General features: G+C 43.7%; 1 protein-coding gene across 8 annotated transcripts in view; it reads right to left on the bottom strand.

Moving 5' to 3' along the window:
• The window catches only part of BEND7 (BEN domain containing 7), a 79,976-nt gene that overhangs the window by 10,264 nt on the left and 50,402 nt on the right, over positions 1-19,310 (bottom strand). For all 8 annotated transcript variants that reach the window (XM_070601159.1, XM_070601161.1, XM_070601162.1 and 5 more), the window contains one exon: positions 3,253-3,372. In XM_070601159.1, coding sequence (XP_070457260.1) covers positions 3,253-3,372 — 120 coding nt within the window. The remainder of the gene's footprint in view (positions 1-3,252; positions 3,373-19,310) is intronic.

The following is a 19,310-nucleotide window of genomic DNA, read 5'->3' as shown; positions in this document are numbered from 1 at the left end:
GGAAATTGGTTGGGGAGTAAGAGGACTAAGGAGGTGGGGGGGCAGAGGAGGACAAGAGAAAGGGCTGGAGGAGGAAGGCACTCTGGGATGACCATGCAAGTGGCCACAGGCATACCCAGGAGTCCTAAGGACCCTGTTCCCAAAGACAGAGCTCAGGGCTGTGCCCCACGGGTTCTGGGGGGATGGGATGAAGTATTTGAAGCTCAAGTACAGAACTGATGGAATGTTCTCCAGGATCTCACATGACCTTGATGACCTAAACAATAAGACCTTTTAATTGTGGACTATTGTCTCTTTGTTTCCATTGATTGATTAGTTCATTCAACAAATATTTTTGCGTGTCCACGTGGTACCACGCACTGTTGTAGACACTTGGGACAGAAACAGGACTCAGATGCAGTCTCTGCTCCTGAGGATCTCACGGTCAGTGGAGGAAACAGTTGTAACTATTCTGGCGGCAGAAGACTAATGTCATGGGGCTGCCTAGGAAGGCTGCAGGAGAAAGTGACCTTTGAGATGCTATGATAGGAGGAGGCACTGTTTTCCAGGCAGAGGGAAAGCATGAGTGTGAGAGCCCAGCCTATTTCAGAACAGGAAGTCTGCTGTGGCCGCAGGAGGCACAGGCCTATGGCAGGACATGCGGCTGGTGGGGAGGGGGGCATTGGACAGCAAAAATCTTACATGCCACATTGGGGGTCGGGTGTAGAAGGGATTTTACTCTGGGGATGGCAGGAAGCTGGCATTAGTATTTAGTCGGGGGCAGGGCATGACCAGATTTCATTAGCAGAGGCATCGAGAACAGAGTCTAGGGTCTCGGGACATGGCCATGTCTGGAGCTGCACACTGGGGAGCCATCGATGATGGCACAGTTCCAGTCACGAGTGAGGATTTAGAATGAGAACAGCACCAAGTCTGGAAGCTCGGGAACACTGGTTCTAGGAGACAGGCAGAGGAGAAAGAGGCAGTGAAGGAGACCGAAGGCACTGCCAGAGAATCTGGAGGAGAAACAGCGAGAAGGAAATCACAGAAGAGGGAAGAGCGTTTCAAGAAAGACACGATTCGACAGTGTAAAAGTCAACATGGAGGTCAAGTCGGAGTGTTACTATAAACAGAAAGTGAAATGTGATCATCTGGAGTGAGCGCAGCAAGGGTCTATGTAGGGGAGGGAGCTCAGGGGGCAGATGCCGTGGACTCTGAAGTGAACTGGGATGCGGAAGCTGGTGCAGGGAATGTAACCCCTTTCGGAAGAAATCTGACCAACAATGTTAGGAGAAAGAGATAATGGTGGTTTAAGGAAAAAGGAACGGTTTGTTTTAGTTTTGATTGGCAAAGCGAAGGAGGATAAGGTCGTGAACGTTTTTTGAGCGCTATTATGTGTCAGCAATATTTACATTACCTAATTTTAACTCTGAAAACACGCCTAAGGTAGGGATTGGCCTCGTTATATAAATGGACAACCCGAGGCTCAGAGATGTTGAGTAATTGGTCCAAGGACCCAGGAATTTGTAAAGGGCGGATCAGAGCTGGGAATTCCCACTATATCATGCTGCTGCAAGTATTTGCGACTATTTGTAGATTAAGGAAAAGAAGGCATTGAAAACTGGGAGACCTTGGGAGTGAAGGGGGCATTATTAATAATTATGCCAGGACAACAGGAGCAAAGCAGACTGCCCACACAGTCTCGGATTAGTCTGTTGGTCCCCTGATGGGTCCCCTGACCTAGGATACGACAGGCCCACAGGATAATGGCTCCATCAATGACCTCCGCCACTCCCAAGCACTGCTGTGGATGAATACAGATATTTCCAGAGCGGACACCCTAGTCTCACTATTGAAGACATTCAGGTACAACATACATCTCCAGCCTCACAACAACCCTGAGGCAGGCTGTATTTTTATGTCCACTTCATGACAGACACTGAGGATGAGAAAGACGGAGTAACCTGCCCAAGGTCAGAGCTGGTGACGAGCAGACGTGAGACTCGAAAACAGACCTTCTAATTCCACTATGACTTATTATCCAATGTCATAATTTAGTATTCCATTGCTCTTTATAAAAAAAAAGTATCAATTAAGTATAAAAGAAAGCAAAAGCTTAAAAAAAAAGAGGAAGGGAAGCTTTTTAATTAAAAAAAAGTCATCTACAGCTGAATATTTCAGAGTCCTGACAGCTACTTTTGTAGAAAAGAGCTGTAAGGTTTTTCACACCAAAAAACCACCTGGTCCCTCAGTGCCTGAGAGGCTTGTTGTCTCAAGGGGATCCCCAGCCTGTGCCAGGAGCTCTCCCCGGCTGCCCTTGGCTGTCCTCCTCCACAGGCTTGGTCACGGCCACTACGAGGCATAGTGAGTCAAATGAAAGGATGTGTCAGACACAGTCTCACGCATTTGTACCGCTGTTCCTGTGGACGTCCGTACCATCCAAAGGTAACATTTCAGCATCTGAAGTCCATCTCCCAAACTCTCACACGCCAGCCACAGAAGCACCGAAGGCGCTTACTGGACCAGGCATCCTGAGATTTGATCGGGAATTATTAAAAAAACAAACAAAAATATATATATATCTTTAGAGGTATGTGGCCTCCTAGAGAGGATTAGTCTTACATGATGGCAGAAAACTGACCTGAGAGAGATTCTGCCTGGGTAAATTGGTCCAGTGTCATTTTAGGGAGGCTGAGACTTCAAATGACCAAATCTAAATCATCATAATTTTCCTTTTCCTGGAAATTTTCCTGGAAAAGTAATCCCAGAATTGCCAAGCCCAGGTTTAAGGGGGAAAAAAAAAAATATATATATATATATATATATATATATATATATATATATATGTATTTGACTTACAATCCTTTTCCGTCTATTTCATGTGGTGTTTCTGGTAGGCTGATTATTGTTATTTTTTACCTTAAGCAAATAGTACTTTTTATAAAGTCATGTAGATCTAAACAAACAAAAATCAAGAGGCCACAGAAACAAATCATCAAAGAGACCCAGTGTCATACATGAGACGCACAAGACCACAAAGGAGATGAGCAATGACAGGAAATGGCCTGACATAATTCTTACTATTTAATCTTCTGGTGAATTTCAACATTCATTTGAATAAGACTTTAAAACACAAAATCACAGCACGTTACATAGAGCATCTCCCTCAAGAGACAAAAAGACAACAAAGGACCGGAGAGCAAAGAACCATACTGTGCAATGCCTGAGATTCAATCACGGGCTTCTGCAATCATTCTCCTGCAGCTTACATACCTGAGCCTCTTTTTAACCTTCTTCTGGCCAGTTTAATTTGATCCTGTAGAATCTGTACCCAGTCCCTCGGGCCAGGGAGTTTATCCACGTGATTAGCGGTACAGTATTTTTCTGTGAAGACTGAAAGAAGATGGGGAATATTGTTAAATACTTTAACAAATAAAACATGCAGATCTGAAATTGGAATATATCCCAAGAAGGAAGAAAAGCATATTCCTAAAAAACATCCGTTCTGCAGTGGATACCGTCAACATCCATATTACATTCGTTGGGTGGAGCTGGAGCTCGGCAGGGCCCTGTCTGCATTTACTCTACTGTGCTTCAAAATGAAACTGGCTATAAATATTAAGTAGAACTGCTGGAAACTGCTCTTTTGACTTGCTCCGCGTCCATCTGTATGTCTTATGGGCAGAGAAGAAAATGCTTCCTATGGGGCCCCTGGCCCCATGACAAAATTCAGCAAGTGTATTAAAAGAGTTCACTTTTTTTTTGTTAATTTGAAATCTAATGCAAAACTATACAAAAAGATGATGTTCTCATGGTGATTCCAACTGACAATCAACACATGAATAACGATGCAGTTGAGTCTTAACGAAAGTTCCTCTTCTACTCTGGTCAACCTCTTGCATGTTGGACTAGCTCCGAGGAAATAGCTACCTATTAAGCACAAAAGAGACTATGGAGAATCATATGACTGGACAAAAGGGAGGCAAGACCATTGTCGTCTTAGAGCCACACGGTGTGTGACTGCTCGTACAGGCGCTGCTGTTGACATTTCTGCCCCACACCCTGGTCCTGAGCACTTTTAAACTTGCTCTTGTCAACTTTCTCTCCGTAAGGTCGAGACCTAGAACGCAGGCACGGCAAACTGCCTCCTTGCTATCTAAAATATTGGTAATTTTAATGTTCTACAGGTTTCTTTTAAAAAGAAATGACAAAGGAAAATGTTGACAGATTCAACTATATAAAATTTAAAAATTTCTATTCAATAAAAAATTTCATTAGAATGAGAAAAGCTAATTGCACTAAATATGACCAAAAAGGTTCAATATTCAACACTATATACTGAGCTCATTCAAATAACAGAGCAACGTCAAAAGTCTCCATTGATAAATGGACAAAGTATACTTAGCAAAAATATTAGGAAAAATGTTTAATATGTAAGCCAAAAAACTGCAAAGCACACTCTATCCCTATTAATTAGAAAAACAATGTTAAAAAGCTAAGACTTAAAATTGTGGGGACCTGGCACATTCAAACATTATTGTTGGCATAAGCTGGCAAAACCTTTTCGGGAATAAGACAGTACAACAAAATGAGAGACATAAAACTGTTACACCTTTGGAATGGTAATCTCACTCCTAGAAATTATCCTAAGGAAGTAATTTGAAAGAAGGGGAAAGAGCCACATACAAATGTAAACCCACCAACTGTGCAGGAAGGTGAAGGGCAGCAATGGGGAGGGCTGGTGTGAGGGAGAAGAAGCAGGGGATCCTTTCCAGGAAGCTACCACAATGCTCAGCGTCAGGGCAGGGTCAGTGAAGATGGCAAGTGGCCAGAACAGTATCTGGAAGTGGCATTTCTGGTGACTCACATGACCCGGCAAGTACAGACAAAAGGGACGGTTTGTGAGGGGAAAGGTGGGATGTGTTAGGCTTGGTGTGGGACACACTGGGTTTGGGGTGTTGGCAGAGCACCCACGTGGCGATGGCTAGCAGGTATTTCGATACGAAACCTGCAGTTCAGGGAAGGGTCCGGGTTGAAGGTGCCAGTTTGAGAGACATATAGGCAGCAGTTAAAACAATGAGAGAAAAAACATTGACTGGAGAGAACACAGCGAGTGAAGAGAACGCTGGGCCAAGCACAGAGCCAGAGAGACCCGCAGTGTTTGAAAGGAGAAGATGAGCCCCAGGATTGGCTTGAGTCAGGAGAACCAGAAAAAGGGTTTTCTAAAGGCCAGTGGGGGGGTGCCAAGAAGAGGAGACACCAACAGACTAAAGTGCAGAAGAGGGGGCCAGGAAGGGAGGTTTGGAAAGTGGCCACTGGAGGCCGTCAGGGAGTGGTGAGGGTGACCACAGATGACACTGAACCAACTGGGTTCAGTGGGGAAGGAAGAGAAGAGGGAGGAGGGCTGAGGGTTGGGGAGATGGGAGACTGAGGGAAGCAGCCAGTATTGTGTGAGAAGACAGGACCCAGGAAGGATCGGAATAGAAATGGAGGGGCTGCCCTCAAACAGGGGAAAGCGTCCTCCTCTGAAGCCAGAGAGGGGGCAGACTGGGGGCAGACTGACAAGTGGTTACAGGTTGGAGTGATCACTCCTGAGACTTCACTGAGCTCAATGGGGAGGGGTATGGAGAGCATGGGGAATGTCTGGATTTGCCTTGAGAAGAACAGGAAGAGAAGGCAGCAGACTCAGGACACAGGGACGCCAAGCAGGAGAGGGGGCTCCATGCTTAGGGTGGCAACGACCTACAGGGGCAGGCTGTTTTCTCCTGCGGCACCTTGCAGCTGCTCGTTAGGAGTGGAGACACTGGATGGTACGGCTCGTCTAGGGCTGGGAGTTTGCGGGACAGTTTTGGCAGGAGGCCAGGGATCTAAAGCACTTGAAGATGTTGGTGAAGATGCTACCTAGAATGAATTACCTCATCTTTCTTCACTCCCTGTTCCCGCCCAAATCTGGGAAGGAAGTAAAGCAAGTAAAAGGCTCACAGCCTTGGAAAAGTCTCTAGAGTTCAGGGAATGGAAATGTCAATGGGGTTGGTAAGGAGGTGTCATGGAGCAGGGGCAACTGAGAGTATATTGCTGGAACATAAAATATCAGCAGCGGAGCTGTTCTGTATGAGCGTGCTAAGGTGTGGTCAACGGTGTGGGGCTGAAAGCAGTAGAGGTGACTGTTACTGTGGATGAGGTCCGGACACTATGAGGCCGAGCATCAGATGGATCTTCCCAGTGAAGTTACCCAAGGTGAGACCTGGGCTGGAGAGGAAGACGCACAGCTGTGATGAGCCTTAAGGGAAAGCTTCCATCCCAGCCCCAATTGGGTAGATGAGGAGTATGATTAGGAAGCAGAATTTCGGATTGGAGAAATACCAACCAGGCTGCCCAGTACAGGGCACGGGGCGCATGGGCGAGCAAGCCGTCTCCACGTGGGAGGGAGGGAGAAGACACATATTCCCAGGGGAGGTGTGTTTCTGAATCCCCTATACCAGATTATAGACAACTTCAAGGGTCTTCATTTATTTCGCGTCCCTCAAAGCAGCGACCACAGTGCCCTTGTACCGAGTGCCCTTGTACTGAAACTCAATAAACAGTTGACAAAGAAACAAACATATTTTCCAGTTTTGTTTCTAACGGAAGCAAATACAATAGCTCACAAATTTAGACTAACTGGAGGAGGAAGGACTCTCTGAATTAGCAGAAAGTCTTAATTAATAGAATGAAGTTAAAGAGATAAGGTTTTATTACATTCAAAACGCCCACAATAGCATTCCTTGATCAGAGAATTGCCCAAAGGTTCTCAAAGTCCTGTTTTAACAAATAGAAAAAAAAAATGTATTTAGTGCCCTATTAGTTTATATGAAAATGTGTACCACAAAAATGATTAAATATAGTCTTAGTAGGTAAACATCTCCCTCCTTGTAATATTATTTATATCATTAATTTCCATAGCAACCCTCTTTTCTTAGACTGTGCAATGCAGGTGTCCAAATTAGCACATTAGGAAGTAGTGCTTCCAAATTAACAAAGTACATGTGGATTTTGCCAACATCAAAATAACTCCCAGCAACCACATGGGTCAATGACCAAGTTTAGGAGAACCAAAGGGAAGGTTCTGGAATGTCTTCTCCCACTCTGCAAGGGGCTTCCAAGCAGATGCCTCGAATCTAATCTTGAGCTCAAGTATTCTGCCACTCACTAAAAAGGCAACAATTTCTGGTTATTTTTTTCTCCTTTCAGCTAAATTTTATCTGGTCTCAATAAAAAGAAGCCAGGGACATCTGTGTCTCCTGGGTCTGTGTCTGAGACCACTGGAGGCACAGCAGTAAGGCTTCTCCAAAAATACCTATACGGACAAATATTTCCACTGGGCATGTTACTGACATCCTATGTCATGGATTACACTCAAACTTAAGAGACTTTTAACTAGCACCTACCTGCTGAGGATGAAATCCTGTTCTCTTTGTTACATGAGCAGATGAGGCCTTAGACACGGCCAAGATTGTCATCGTATTGATCTGAAAATGCTCGATATGCTTTGTGAATAGAGGTATCGAGTAACTAGAAGATATGTTTGCTATCCAAATCTATAGCTAAAGGTCAAGCTATTATCCTGGTAACAGTTCCATTAGGAGTAATGATGTGAAAAGAGGGACTGGATTAATGCACTGGGTTTCCTGCTATGTTAATAGTGGGTCATTAGGAATTATAGTACAATTTGCATTCATCCTTAGAACGCAATAGGTCCTAAACAGAAATTTCCCTCCTTTCCTATTTTAATATGTTAAGGGGAGGCAACGGCTAATTTTAAACAAGTCCAAATAATCCGAACAAGGGGACTAAGGCCAACAATTAAACTAAATAAAAAGAGTTAAAACGTCTACTATGCTTAATATAATTTGAGGTCCCAAGGCACAAGGAGTATGTTAAGTCACTGGGGAAATGACAAATGTTCAATTTGATCTGTACATGAATAATGACTTTTCTCGGATGCCTGCATTCATTTGAACCATGCCCTTTAATTGCATATAAATAATGAATAAGCTGGTGGTGGCTGAGCGGGCGGGTCCTTCCTGAGGAGCACAGCATTTAATGTAATCATCAATGAACACGGTGGTGTGCAGCGTGTCTGAATGCGACGTGCTGAGAACACAGCGGATTGGCCGTGTTCCCCAAACAGCTCTGTGTTCACACAGTAGTTCCTGGAGGACTCTGAGTTTGGATTCTTCTGGCTGTCTAGGTTGGGAAAGGCAGAATATGGTGTGGATTTTTATAAAGTCACTGGATCACTCAGATACTTGAAGAAGCAGGAGGAGCCCTGCAGAGCTTCAGTTTCACTGTGAAATCCTCTAACTAGGATCAAACACCGGCCAGCAGTGAGAGCCCACCTTATGATGTGATGACTCAGTTTTAACTCCTGGTCAAACAGATGAGTGAAAATCAAAGTTGACATCAAGTAGAACTGAAAGCCAGGTCCCCATTAGGTCTGCGAAACAAACAGAGCTTGCAAGGGGCCAGGGACAAGGCTAAGAAAGAACTCTCCACAGTGGGGTCCCCGGACCACTTTGCTGGGGGTGTGCAAATGGAGAGGGAACCTTGGGGGGCAGCTCCAGGTGATGCTCGCTGATGCCCAGCTGCAGGTGGAGGAGACCAGGTTTCCCCGCGGGCTGTCTGCCTCCCACCTCCTCACAGCTCAATGAGTAGAGAACAACCAACCAGCACCCCTCCCACCTCCTCCTCTTTCCTTTCACTCTTCCAAGGCTACACTTGGAAGCTTCCCACGTGCTGAGCACTGTATATTTATCTCATTTAATCTTCGCAAGAACCCAGTGGCACAGGTGTGGTGATCCTATATTACAGATGGCAAAGTCCAAGTACGGGCAGGTTATGTCGCCGGCCGGAGACTGCACAGCTAATACGGATTATCCTCCACATAAATGATTTAATTTTTCATTTAAAGTTGTAGATGAAGGCACAGATTTTGTAAGAGAAAAATGACTGAATTCTAAATATGGCATAAACAAATCAATAACTCAGGTAATACTTCCGTGTGAAAGCTGTGAATGTTGGTGTCACTCCAACTACACAAAATGGAAGCATGGGGGACGGCAGAGGAGAGAGGACCAGGTGGGGTCTGCGATGATCTCCCCTCCATCAAGGGGTTAGTTGGCTTGTGGCAAGGACAGGAGAGGGAGACAGGTCCTTGGGTAGATGCTGCATAGGTATTTTCAGCTCTGACACTGATGACTGGCCCAAATTTCATTCTAATAGAGTATATATTTTCTTTGATGATTTTATGGTGCTTCACTTCCCAATTTCATGGCGAGAGCTGAAACCTATAAATTATAGGCTTGATATTCATTCTAGCAACTTATGAAAATAACAATAAATGCGGCAGTTAAGGTACCATGAGAGAAAGGGAAAGAGCCAGAATGAGGCTGGCGATGGTGCAGGGCTTCATATCTTGGTGCAGCTGTTACTGGTCTACGGACTGGCTCTCAGCCATACAGGTTCAGAAATCTGATTTTATCAGACCACCCGGAGGATACAGGCCTGAGAAACCAGCTCACAAGAACTAAACCTACAAGAGATTGATAAATAAACTAGGATGACAATGAATTAATGTGTAATAGGGGGGATTACCCTTCTGGTATCTGAAACATTTGAGTCATAACCCAGTACTCCCACTTCTTGGAATCAAGACACTGGAACGAAGAACTAAACGGAAAGTTGCTTGGTGAGCATGGAATTGACCCAGAGGCAGCTGGATGGTGTGGGGTGGGCCAAGCTTTAGGATGCCTATGGAAAACTGCCCACCCCTGGCCCCTGCTGCGAAAGTGGGCAGGAATGTTTCATCCCAGTGCCCTTCAAGCCGCTGGAGCAGTGACGGGCACTTGACCTAGGCAAGCCAAGTGGTGGACTGCACAAAAGGATGAGCTGGGCCCTCTGGCATCCTTCTTTTCAGAATAGCAAGCAATGAGAGGATGAGCTTTAGCAATAGGAGGCAAGGCTGAGGCATCATGACGTGAGTAGTCCCGACGTACCCTGGGCAAACCACAACTGTGAGGGCCAGAAACCAAGTGGAGGAAGCCAGCCGGTGAGGAGAGGAGGGTGAAGCCGATGTGCAGAGAGAAGCGAAGAGCCAGAGAGACTGACAGTGTGGCTGGTGAGAAGGGGATGCAGCCGAAGAGCAGCCTCCATTGCTACCACTTCCCTGTGCAGCCTCATGGCGCAGCTTCTTCCTAAGGGAACCTGACGGACTCTGCTTCCTGGAGAGAGCATTTTACGATGGTCGGAGTAAAGCCTGATTCTTAATCCACTGTTGATTATGTACCAATGACCACCACACTCCAGTGCCCAGACCGCACAGTACCGAGTGGGCACCGACAAGTCCCTTTGCTTTCCTGTCCCGGCCTCTGTGCACACCGATCTTCAAGGCACATCACGAGACACACGGTCGCAAACGATTCTTTCGATGTGCGATGACTTCAGCACACGGTTTACCTCACCTGTCTGCGCTGATTCTTATTAAGCACATTCACAGTGGATGGTATTTTCTGATCCCACACACAATCTGGGGTGCTTCATACCTAGAACCTGACCCCCACTGTGCTCTCATTATAAAAATGCCAAGCATTCACTCAAGAAGGATCTACTCAGCACCCACGATGTGCCAGATTATGCCAGGTGAACAAGCGGTCCCTTGTCCTTAAAACTCTTTCACTGAAGTGGAGGGTGAAGGCAAATGAAGTTGAGACCAGTACAAAGGAAAGCTGCTCTGACAGAAGGAAGTCCAGGATACAGAGAGAAGGGTACCTAGCCCATTCCTGGGGTGAGGGGGTAGCTGGGGAAAGCTGTTGGGTAAAGTGATGGCTAAGTTGAAACCCAAGAAAAAAGTGGGGGTTAGATGAAGAGACAGGAAAGAAGATGGAGAATGCTCCAGACTCAGGAACCACATGTGCAGACCAACGACACACTGTGCAGTTGCCGTGAGACGGGGGTAGGGGAAGAGCAGTTTCAGGTTATCACACTTATAAGCCAACAGAAGGAGGTCTTGGGCCTATGTGGGGGTTAGAACCGAAGCCCCCACATGAAGCTGGGAGCCTCAGAGGCTGCACTGCAGCGTAAAGGATAACTGTCTACCCACCAGCACCGGGTGCCCTGTCTAGTCTTTGGAGGGAGGAAAAGTTTTCTTGGAAAACTCTAAATGCTTGGCCTGGACCTCACCTAAGTTTGGCGCATGAAATTATGCTACCTTGGTAAAAGACATAAGCATCGCCGTTGGTACCTCTGGGCTCCAGACCAACGGGAGTGCAGAACTACTCTGAAGGGAGGATCCCACAACCTGGGTCCCAGCAGATGATCATGGAAAACAAAGCAAAACACACGCCCACTGCAGATGAGCTCATATTTACAAACAGTGAAACACACGAGGAAACAACACACCAGGAGCAAGAGTCAGCCGACCCAAGGAAAAGCAGGATCGGAGCCCGACTAACTCGAGGCAATGGAATGGCAAAATAAGAATGTCTAAAATGATGAGGGACATTAAAGAAGGACTTCAGTCAGTAAGAAAACAACAAGGCTGATTTCAAAAAGAACCAAAAGGAACTTACAGAAATGAAAAATATAGTAACTAAAATTCAAAAATTCAAAGGACAGGCTAATCAATAGATTAATATCACTAGATAGAATAGGGAGATAGATCTGAAGAATGACTCAGAAGGTAGCAGAGAGAGAGGAGGAGATAGAAAATATAACAGACAAAGGAAGAGACATGAAGGACAGAATGAAAAGGTCCAGTAAACACAAACAGATGTTTCAGAGGGAGAGAAGTGAAGGCAAAACGTGAAGAGACAGCAGATGAAAACTTCCAGAATTGCTAAGTCAGGAACTCTGGTTTCAAGAAGCACAACAACCAAGCAGAGCTCTGTAAAAAGAAATATCTACCTAGACTTAAAACGAAGAAAGTGGGAAATCCCAGGTAAGGAGGTCTTAAAAGCAACTAGAGAGAAAGACAGATTACCTACAAAAGGAGAACAGGTTGACAGACTCACAATGGCAACAAAATATAGAAGACAGGGGAATATTTTCAACCTGCTCTGAAAAAAATCCTCAATCTAGAATAAATTACCCAACTAATAAACTCCACGTTATTCAACAGTGAGGGAGAAATGAAGAAGCTGTCAGAACAAAGATTGAAAGAATATATGCACAGACCCTCATTCAGAGAATTACTAAAGGTTGTACTTGAGGAAAAAGAAAACTCAGTGCAGAAGGAAAGAAGTGGAGGAGGGAGAAGAAAGGAGGACATGACCTAGAAAATATCAAGAACTACTGCAATGCCAAACTAATGAAAACTGTGTAGTATCGGCCCTGAGGCAGATAAAACGTCAAGTGTAAACATGTGAAATGGGAGCTCAGATTACGACAGAAGTGGAATTACTATTCATGCGCAAAAAAAAAGATGGTGTTAAAATGACTGATTACCCACAGAGAAAAACAAAGTAAATCCCTCCCTCACATCTTAGGCAAAAGTAAATTCCGGGTGGATGAAAGATCTGAATATAAAAGATAATTTTTTAAAACTCTGTTGGAAAAAAAGTAAGAGAATACCATTATACCATCAAGGTAGGGAGAATTTCTTAAAACGGGCACCAAAAAAGCACAAGGCATAAAGTAATCTATCTGACTGTTAAGGCTAAACTTTGATATGATAAAAGAGACCATATGCAAAGTTCTGCAAGTTGGAAGAGAAAATATCTATAATACATATAAAGGACAAAAGAATTCATATAAGTCAATAACAACCACTTAATGGAAAAATAGGAAAAGGATGGAAGTTCACAGAGGAAAACAACCAAATGGTAATAAATATGAAATGATGCTCATCCTCATGGATTATCAGGGAACCACCACTGAGGTGCCATTTGAGACAGATCAGGCTGGTAGAAATTAAAGTTTGTTCACACCAGATGTTGGCAAGGACAAGGAAAAACAGGATTTCTTATATATTGCTGGTGGGTGTTTAAATGATATTGGCCACCTTAGAGAACCACTTGGCAGTGTTTCTATCCCGTGCCTCAGTTCCACTCCCTGGTGCATGCCTTAGAGAAACTCACACACAAGCCCCAGGAAACCCAAAGACAGCTGCTGCCATGGGGAATCACGAAACAGACCCACCCTAACTGTCTCTTAATAAAAGACTGGAGAGAGAAATTGCTTTATTTATGTTGTGGTTAGCAGTTAAAATGAATAAACAAGATTTATAATGTATTGATATGGATCAATCTTGAATAAAAGGACAAAAAGTGGCAAAAGTACATGAGGCTGTATGTAGATGTATGTGTAAATTCACAAAACAATAGCGTGACTTATGGACACACAGTTAAGCAGTAAAATAGAAAAACATGAATGGGAAAGATTCACACCAACTTCAGGTTACTCTGGAGCAGGAGGGAGAAAGAGAAACAGAAAGGGAATGGAAGGTGGCAGAACATTCTGATTCCTAAAAAAAAAAAAAGAAGTGAGGGCTATGAAGTAAATATAACATCTGACTTAAATCTCAGTGGTAAAGGAGAGAGAAAACGAATCTTGGGAGAATGTCTACAACACAAGATGAGGAGGACTACTCTCATTTCTACTTCTAACCTGAAGACTAACGCTAACAGGGACAAATGCCATTCTTCAGTCGTTCTATGAACAAATCAGAAAATTTTTCCTAAGATGATGCTGTGAAAATGTCAATACTGACCAGATGTCAAGGATATTCCTTACGTGCACTCTCTCTTGGGATAAAAACCAGAAGCTATCTTTAAAGGGGAGCTAGGAGAGGATTTGATGATTTGCCTGCTGGGAGTAACAGGGTGAAGACACGAGTCCACCAGCCTTCAGGTCACAGCTGAAATGTGACCTTCTCAGGCAAGGCCCCGCGAGTTCGTTAACCAGCGGTTCTTAAATAGCAACATGTAGTGATCATCTAAACTATAAACTCAACAAGGGCAGAGATCAAGGCTCTCTTGTCCATCGCTGCACATAATAGGCAGCAGAAACATATGGTTCGTGAAAGAAAAATCTCAGAAACTTCTTTTCTCTGGTCTGTGACTTGACTTGAAAGAAGTGAAAGGAGAATTTCTTCAGTAAACGGCCATAGATCTTGAAATATACTGAGCCTTGAAGTTCGTTTCAGATTTAACCATAAGACTTAGCACATAGTTCATCAACTAATGCACCTAAAAATGAAATCTTTAAATGAAAAGTTGAGGAAATAGAGTAATGCAAACAAGAATGTATTTATTGATGAAACCAGAATATCCTACTGAATTATGTACAGACGGGACTGCAGGGCAGTCAGCCGGTCAAGTCGGGTGAAAGGTGACCAGAAGGACCACTGAACACTTCGCCCCTTAGTGCTGATCCTTGAATGGGGCTGTGACCTTCCGTTGGTTGTTGTAATGAAAAGGGCCCTAGATATCCTCAAAATTGATTCCCTGTCAGATTTAATTCTACAGGCTTACTTCTGAGAATATGGCCGAAAATTACTGAACCACACACATTTCTGAACTGGAAGAGACTAAAAATTAGCCAAGCCACGAATCTTTTTTCAAGAGAAGGTAATGTTTCAAGACCTTAAACGGCAGAGTCAGGAGAAAATCTACATCCCACAATGCTCCTTTCATTATCCCCAAACTGGTGGGACTTTGAGGTTTGAACAATATCGTTTAATCACAGCGATTCTCAAAGATTTGAGGCCAGAGTAGTCTGGAGGAAAAGAACAATATCCCGTGTCTTCCTTTATTCAGTTTTTGCTACAATGCCCTCTCTGTCTAAAAGAAAGTGCCTATAGTGGTTTCTCAAATTAGACAAAGTTAATTTTAATTTACTTCAATTTAAGAAAGCCCTCAGCAGAGCCCATTGATAATATGGTTAGTGGGAAATATGATTAACACTATCTTTTGGCTGGCTGTGCTACAACACGTTTGTTTAACATGTTTGGCATATTTCAAGGGAATAAATTATATCTGCTAATTATTAACATCTGGGTCATAACAAGCTTTGATGTAATGGTATTTTACTGTCTAGCCATTTTTTGGCAAAGAGAAATGTTTCAAACTCATAGATTTGTAGAAATGCTACTTGGAAGGCATCTTGGAAATAGTATAACTCATTCAGTTTGCAGATCAGGAACTGACGCTCAAATGAAACAAAATTTGAAGGATCGAGAATCATCAGCTCCAACAGCTAGGCAAGTGGCACAAAACGGCACGCACACTAACGATGCTCCCTTTGCCCAGGCACTGCTTCGCAGCATGCTTCTATGTTTGTCTGGTCTTTCTATAAATGAATGGGGAGAAAGTTCTGAGTTTTTCTCTCAGTTTTTAAAGCTAGGGTTTCTTAGCATATGAACTCCTGAAGTCATTCCATGAGGGATTGAGTTCACCCACTAGCCAGTGAGTCTGGAAGTAATACCCACAGTACCAGAACAAATTACAACACATTTAGGAAGTTCAGGTACCATCCCGTGCCTCACAACCACTCCAACTCAGAGATGGCCAAGTTGGAAGAGCAAGAGCGATGAACTAGAAGAGCAATGGTGGTGACGGGGGTCTCGCCTATGAGATGAGGTCATCAGATCGATACACTTGTCCCATGCCTGCTACCATATACTTGTGGCTGCTGCGTAGTGGACATTAGGTTGAAGGTGCTGGGCATTAGAACAGGGCCGATGCCTCAGAGCTAGGATTTTATTTTCTCTTCTTTTTAAATGCTGGCAACTCCCTTCTGATTGAGATTAGCTCTGGAAAATATTGGGCTCACGTTTTGACACTGACAATAAAAAAGTTCTCAAAATTTTCTTTGATACTCTCTCTTTGAGGCACCAAGTTGCCATGATGATGAATGCTAAAAAAACATATGGATGGATAAGTATACTGATGTATTAAGAAGTCTCGAGATGGTAGAAACAGGAAATGGCCCATTTAACCCATTTATGGATTCCACTATTGGAATCTTTATTAATTAACATTAAGTCATTATTTAAATTAAAATCTCACAATAAAGTTATTATACTTCACCTTTTGAAGATATTATTCTCTGGTATGAATGAAGTGCGACAAACTACACCTTCCATATTGTATATTGTGGAGGTTGCTCTTTGATCTTTAGTGATAATCAATGCTCTCAGAGCCCCCACTGAATACAGATTGGGTTTCGTATTTGGGATCACTTCCATGTTTTCAGTTGGCAAGACTTCTATCATCCTTGATTGCTGTGCACCACCTGATCTGTCTGTTGCTGTTGTTTCTTCTAATCTTCAAACTTACATAGAATTTCAGCCTTCTTGAATTTCAGCTGCCCTCTTCCAACTTGTCATGGAGGAGTTGTATACTTATCTTGTTATTCATCCCCTGCACACATCTGTGTTTTTAAGAACTGATCTTTTTCAGCGAAGACAAACTGACCGCTTGATTCCCTCCATTCCTCTTTCCTTCCTTTCTGTATTTATCGATCATTAGTTATGTGAGCAGCACTGTTTCACGTGTCAAGGAATATGCAAAGCAAATGTAGAAGGTGGTCTCTGCCCTACAGGGGCATGTAGTCTTGTTGAGAAGACAAGAGGTTCAAACAAACAGGATGACCAAATATCCTGATTCCCCAGGACAGTTCAAAACACTTGTTTTCCCAGTGAAATTATTAACAGCACCATTTTTAGTCTCAAGAGTGTCCCAGTTTGGGCAATAAATGACATAGTCATCCTCCGTATACACCATGAGTAGCAAGGCAAGGGGTTAAGAGGTATTGTTCCATGGAAGAAAGGTAATAATATATCCCATAGGAATTTAGAGAAAGGGGAAGCCAACATGGGCTACGGCCTGTGGAGAAAGTCTCCTGGCAGAGGTGATGAGACTTGGGCTGGACCATGAAGAATGAGTTGGACTTGTCTGCAAAGAGAGAAGAGCATGGTAGCCCTAAGGAACACAGCATGACTCGAAGTCCAGAATGAGTCTGAGATGCTTGAGGGATAGTGTCAACGCTGGGTTGCTCACCTGGCAGGAGCCCTGGGAAATGTGGCTGACAGGAGAGAGAAATCAAGTTGTGGGGAGTCTGGAAAAGGCCAGGGTTTGGACTTGATTTAACGGGCAAAGAGGAAGTAGGTAGGATAACGTCATGAAATTTTGTTTTACAGGTGTTCCCTGGCTGTTAGAATACAGTATGAAGTGGAGGGGGAAAACAAGGTCAGGGATATTTAAAGAGTTTTTTATGATGATGGATATTAACTAGACCGATTGTGGTGATCACTTCACAATAGATACAAATATTCAATCATTATGTTGTACACCTGAAACTAATCGTTACGTGCCAATTATATCTCAGAAAAAAAAGAAATGAAAAAAGTTTTTTGTAGAACATCAAGGACAAGGGGATGCACGGCTGCACTAGAAGCTGAAGCATCTGAGAAGCTGAAGAGCAATGAAGGAGAGAGGAAGGACGAAAAGAATAGATAGGACCTTGCTACGAGGTGGGATTAGTGGCAAGGCAACAAAAAGGCAATTGAAGGAGATTCTGAGTTTTCAAACTTGAAAAGTAGGAGAATGCTGATGCCTCTGTCAAAAATAATGTGGTTGCAAGGAGGTGTTAGTGTTGGAAGCCCCATGCCACCTTTCAGGTGGTATGCTGCGTGGGTAACAAGGACCACACCTGCCTCTTTAGAAAGAAGCCAGGACAGGTCCTGAGCCCTGCGATTAGTCTGAAATGTTCAGTATGTCACAGTCCTTACTGTCAACTATCTCATTTGTTCCTGGCTTCTGTCCACATTTCTAACTAGGATTTGCCCCCACTTAGTTGTGGCTGGCTATAAGCTGATTCAAAATGGTGCATGTGGTGATGAAGATGTGTGGGGAGGGAGGTCCTGAAAATAACCAATACTGGATTTACTCTGTGGTCAAAGGGATAGAGTTGATGAGGGGATGCTAAGGTTCTGAGAAATACCAGGAGCTGACCATGGAGAGGTGTCAAAATCTAACCAAGAGCCAGAGGCAAGAAAGGAGAACCTGGAAACACAGCCAATGCAACAGAAGACTTGACCGAAGGGAGCAGTCATGGGAAGACCTGATTAATTCCAAGAGGCAGCATCTCTCTCTTCTCAGGGTGCTTTTAACAGGACACATGCAGCCACGCTTTCTCTGATACAAAGATGTCTTAAAGGCAGCCACAACTGACGACTGCTTGCAGTTCAATTTTAAATGAAGGGCTGTTGATTTTTAAGGGGTTTTCTTAGTGGAAGCTGACGCATATCCCTATTTCACCGTGGGCTTACTGTCAGTCCATGGTACTGTAGTGACTACAAATATCCCATGATCATTTGCATATGCATCTTTAGGGTAGAAATATAAGCAAATTTAAATTCTTGAGTCTCTCAGATTTTTGATGCATACCTTGTGTGAGATCATCAATAACTGTTCATGGAACTGAACTGACAACATTTGCCAGATTACTGGCACCAACTGTAGGAGAAAAGCTATGAGAAATATAATTTGACCAATTCGGGACGTATTATACAATTCTGCTTCCCTACAATGGGAAAGAAAATAGGAGAGATGTGGCATTACCTCAAGATGCTCATGAGCATCTCAGATCAGCCAAACAATTCAGGGACTGAAAGAAAAAGGAGATGGGCTGTGCAGAAAACACTGCTTTCTATTTTCAGGGCACTGTGCAAACCAGAAAGGTGTCCCTTCCTCAGGACATGTTACCTGCATCTGCCAGAAAAATGTTATCATAAATGCACACATCGACAATGTCAACAAGGAAAGGGTGCCCATAATTTTGTGCAATGCACCGTCATGCTGTAATGGCCCTGGTTTGCTACAGAAACTTATCTCTTTTGACGGGAGGCTGTTTTTGTCAACCCTAACAGTGGTGTTAAAACGCAGGATTTTTAAGAATTCAGTAACTGGGAATTAGAGTTGAATCCTGGCAAGTTAACCCACAACTGCTTCCTGTCCATTACGTGATAGACTGAAGAAAGATCAATAAAGCCACAGCATTCTTAACAAATTTCTCCACATTTCCATTTGCTCCTTATGTGGCAAACAGATGGAGCTATAATTTTGAGGAAGACGAGATTCCTTTTTCGAGCTTCTGGAAGACCAGTGACAAAGCAGGGACAGTCTTTAGACTTGCTGTGGCCCCAGCTCCGGGATTCTGACTCACTAGGTCTGGGATGGGCCCGAGGCGGCTTTAAGAAGCAAAGCTGTGGTTGAAAACCCCTGAGGGTAAAGAATATTGGAGTCCTTTTCATTGGCATTTTATTCATGAAGTAAAACACTTGAAGGTGAACA

This window comes from Equus przewalskii, chromosome 30 (genome assembly GCF_037783145.1).
Source record: "Equus przewalskii isolate Varuska chromosome 30, EquPr2, whole genome shotgun sequence".
In the NCBI taxonomy this organism is placed as follows: domain Eukaryota; kingdom Metazoa; phylum Chordata; class Mammalia; order Perissodactyla; family Equidae; genus Equus; species Equus przewalskii.
Note: the sequence above shows the minus strand (reverse complement) of the source record. Positions and strands in the feature narration are given on the sequence as shown.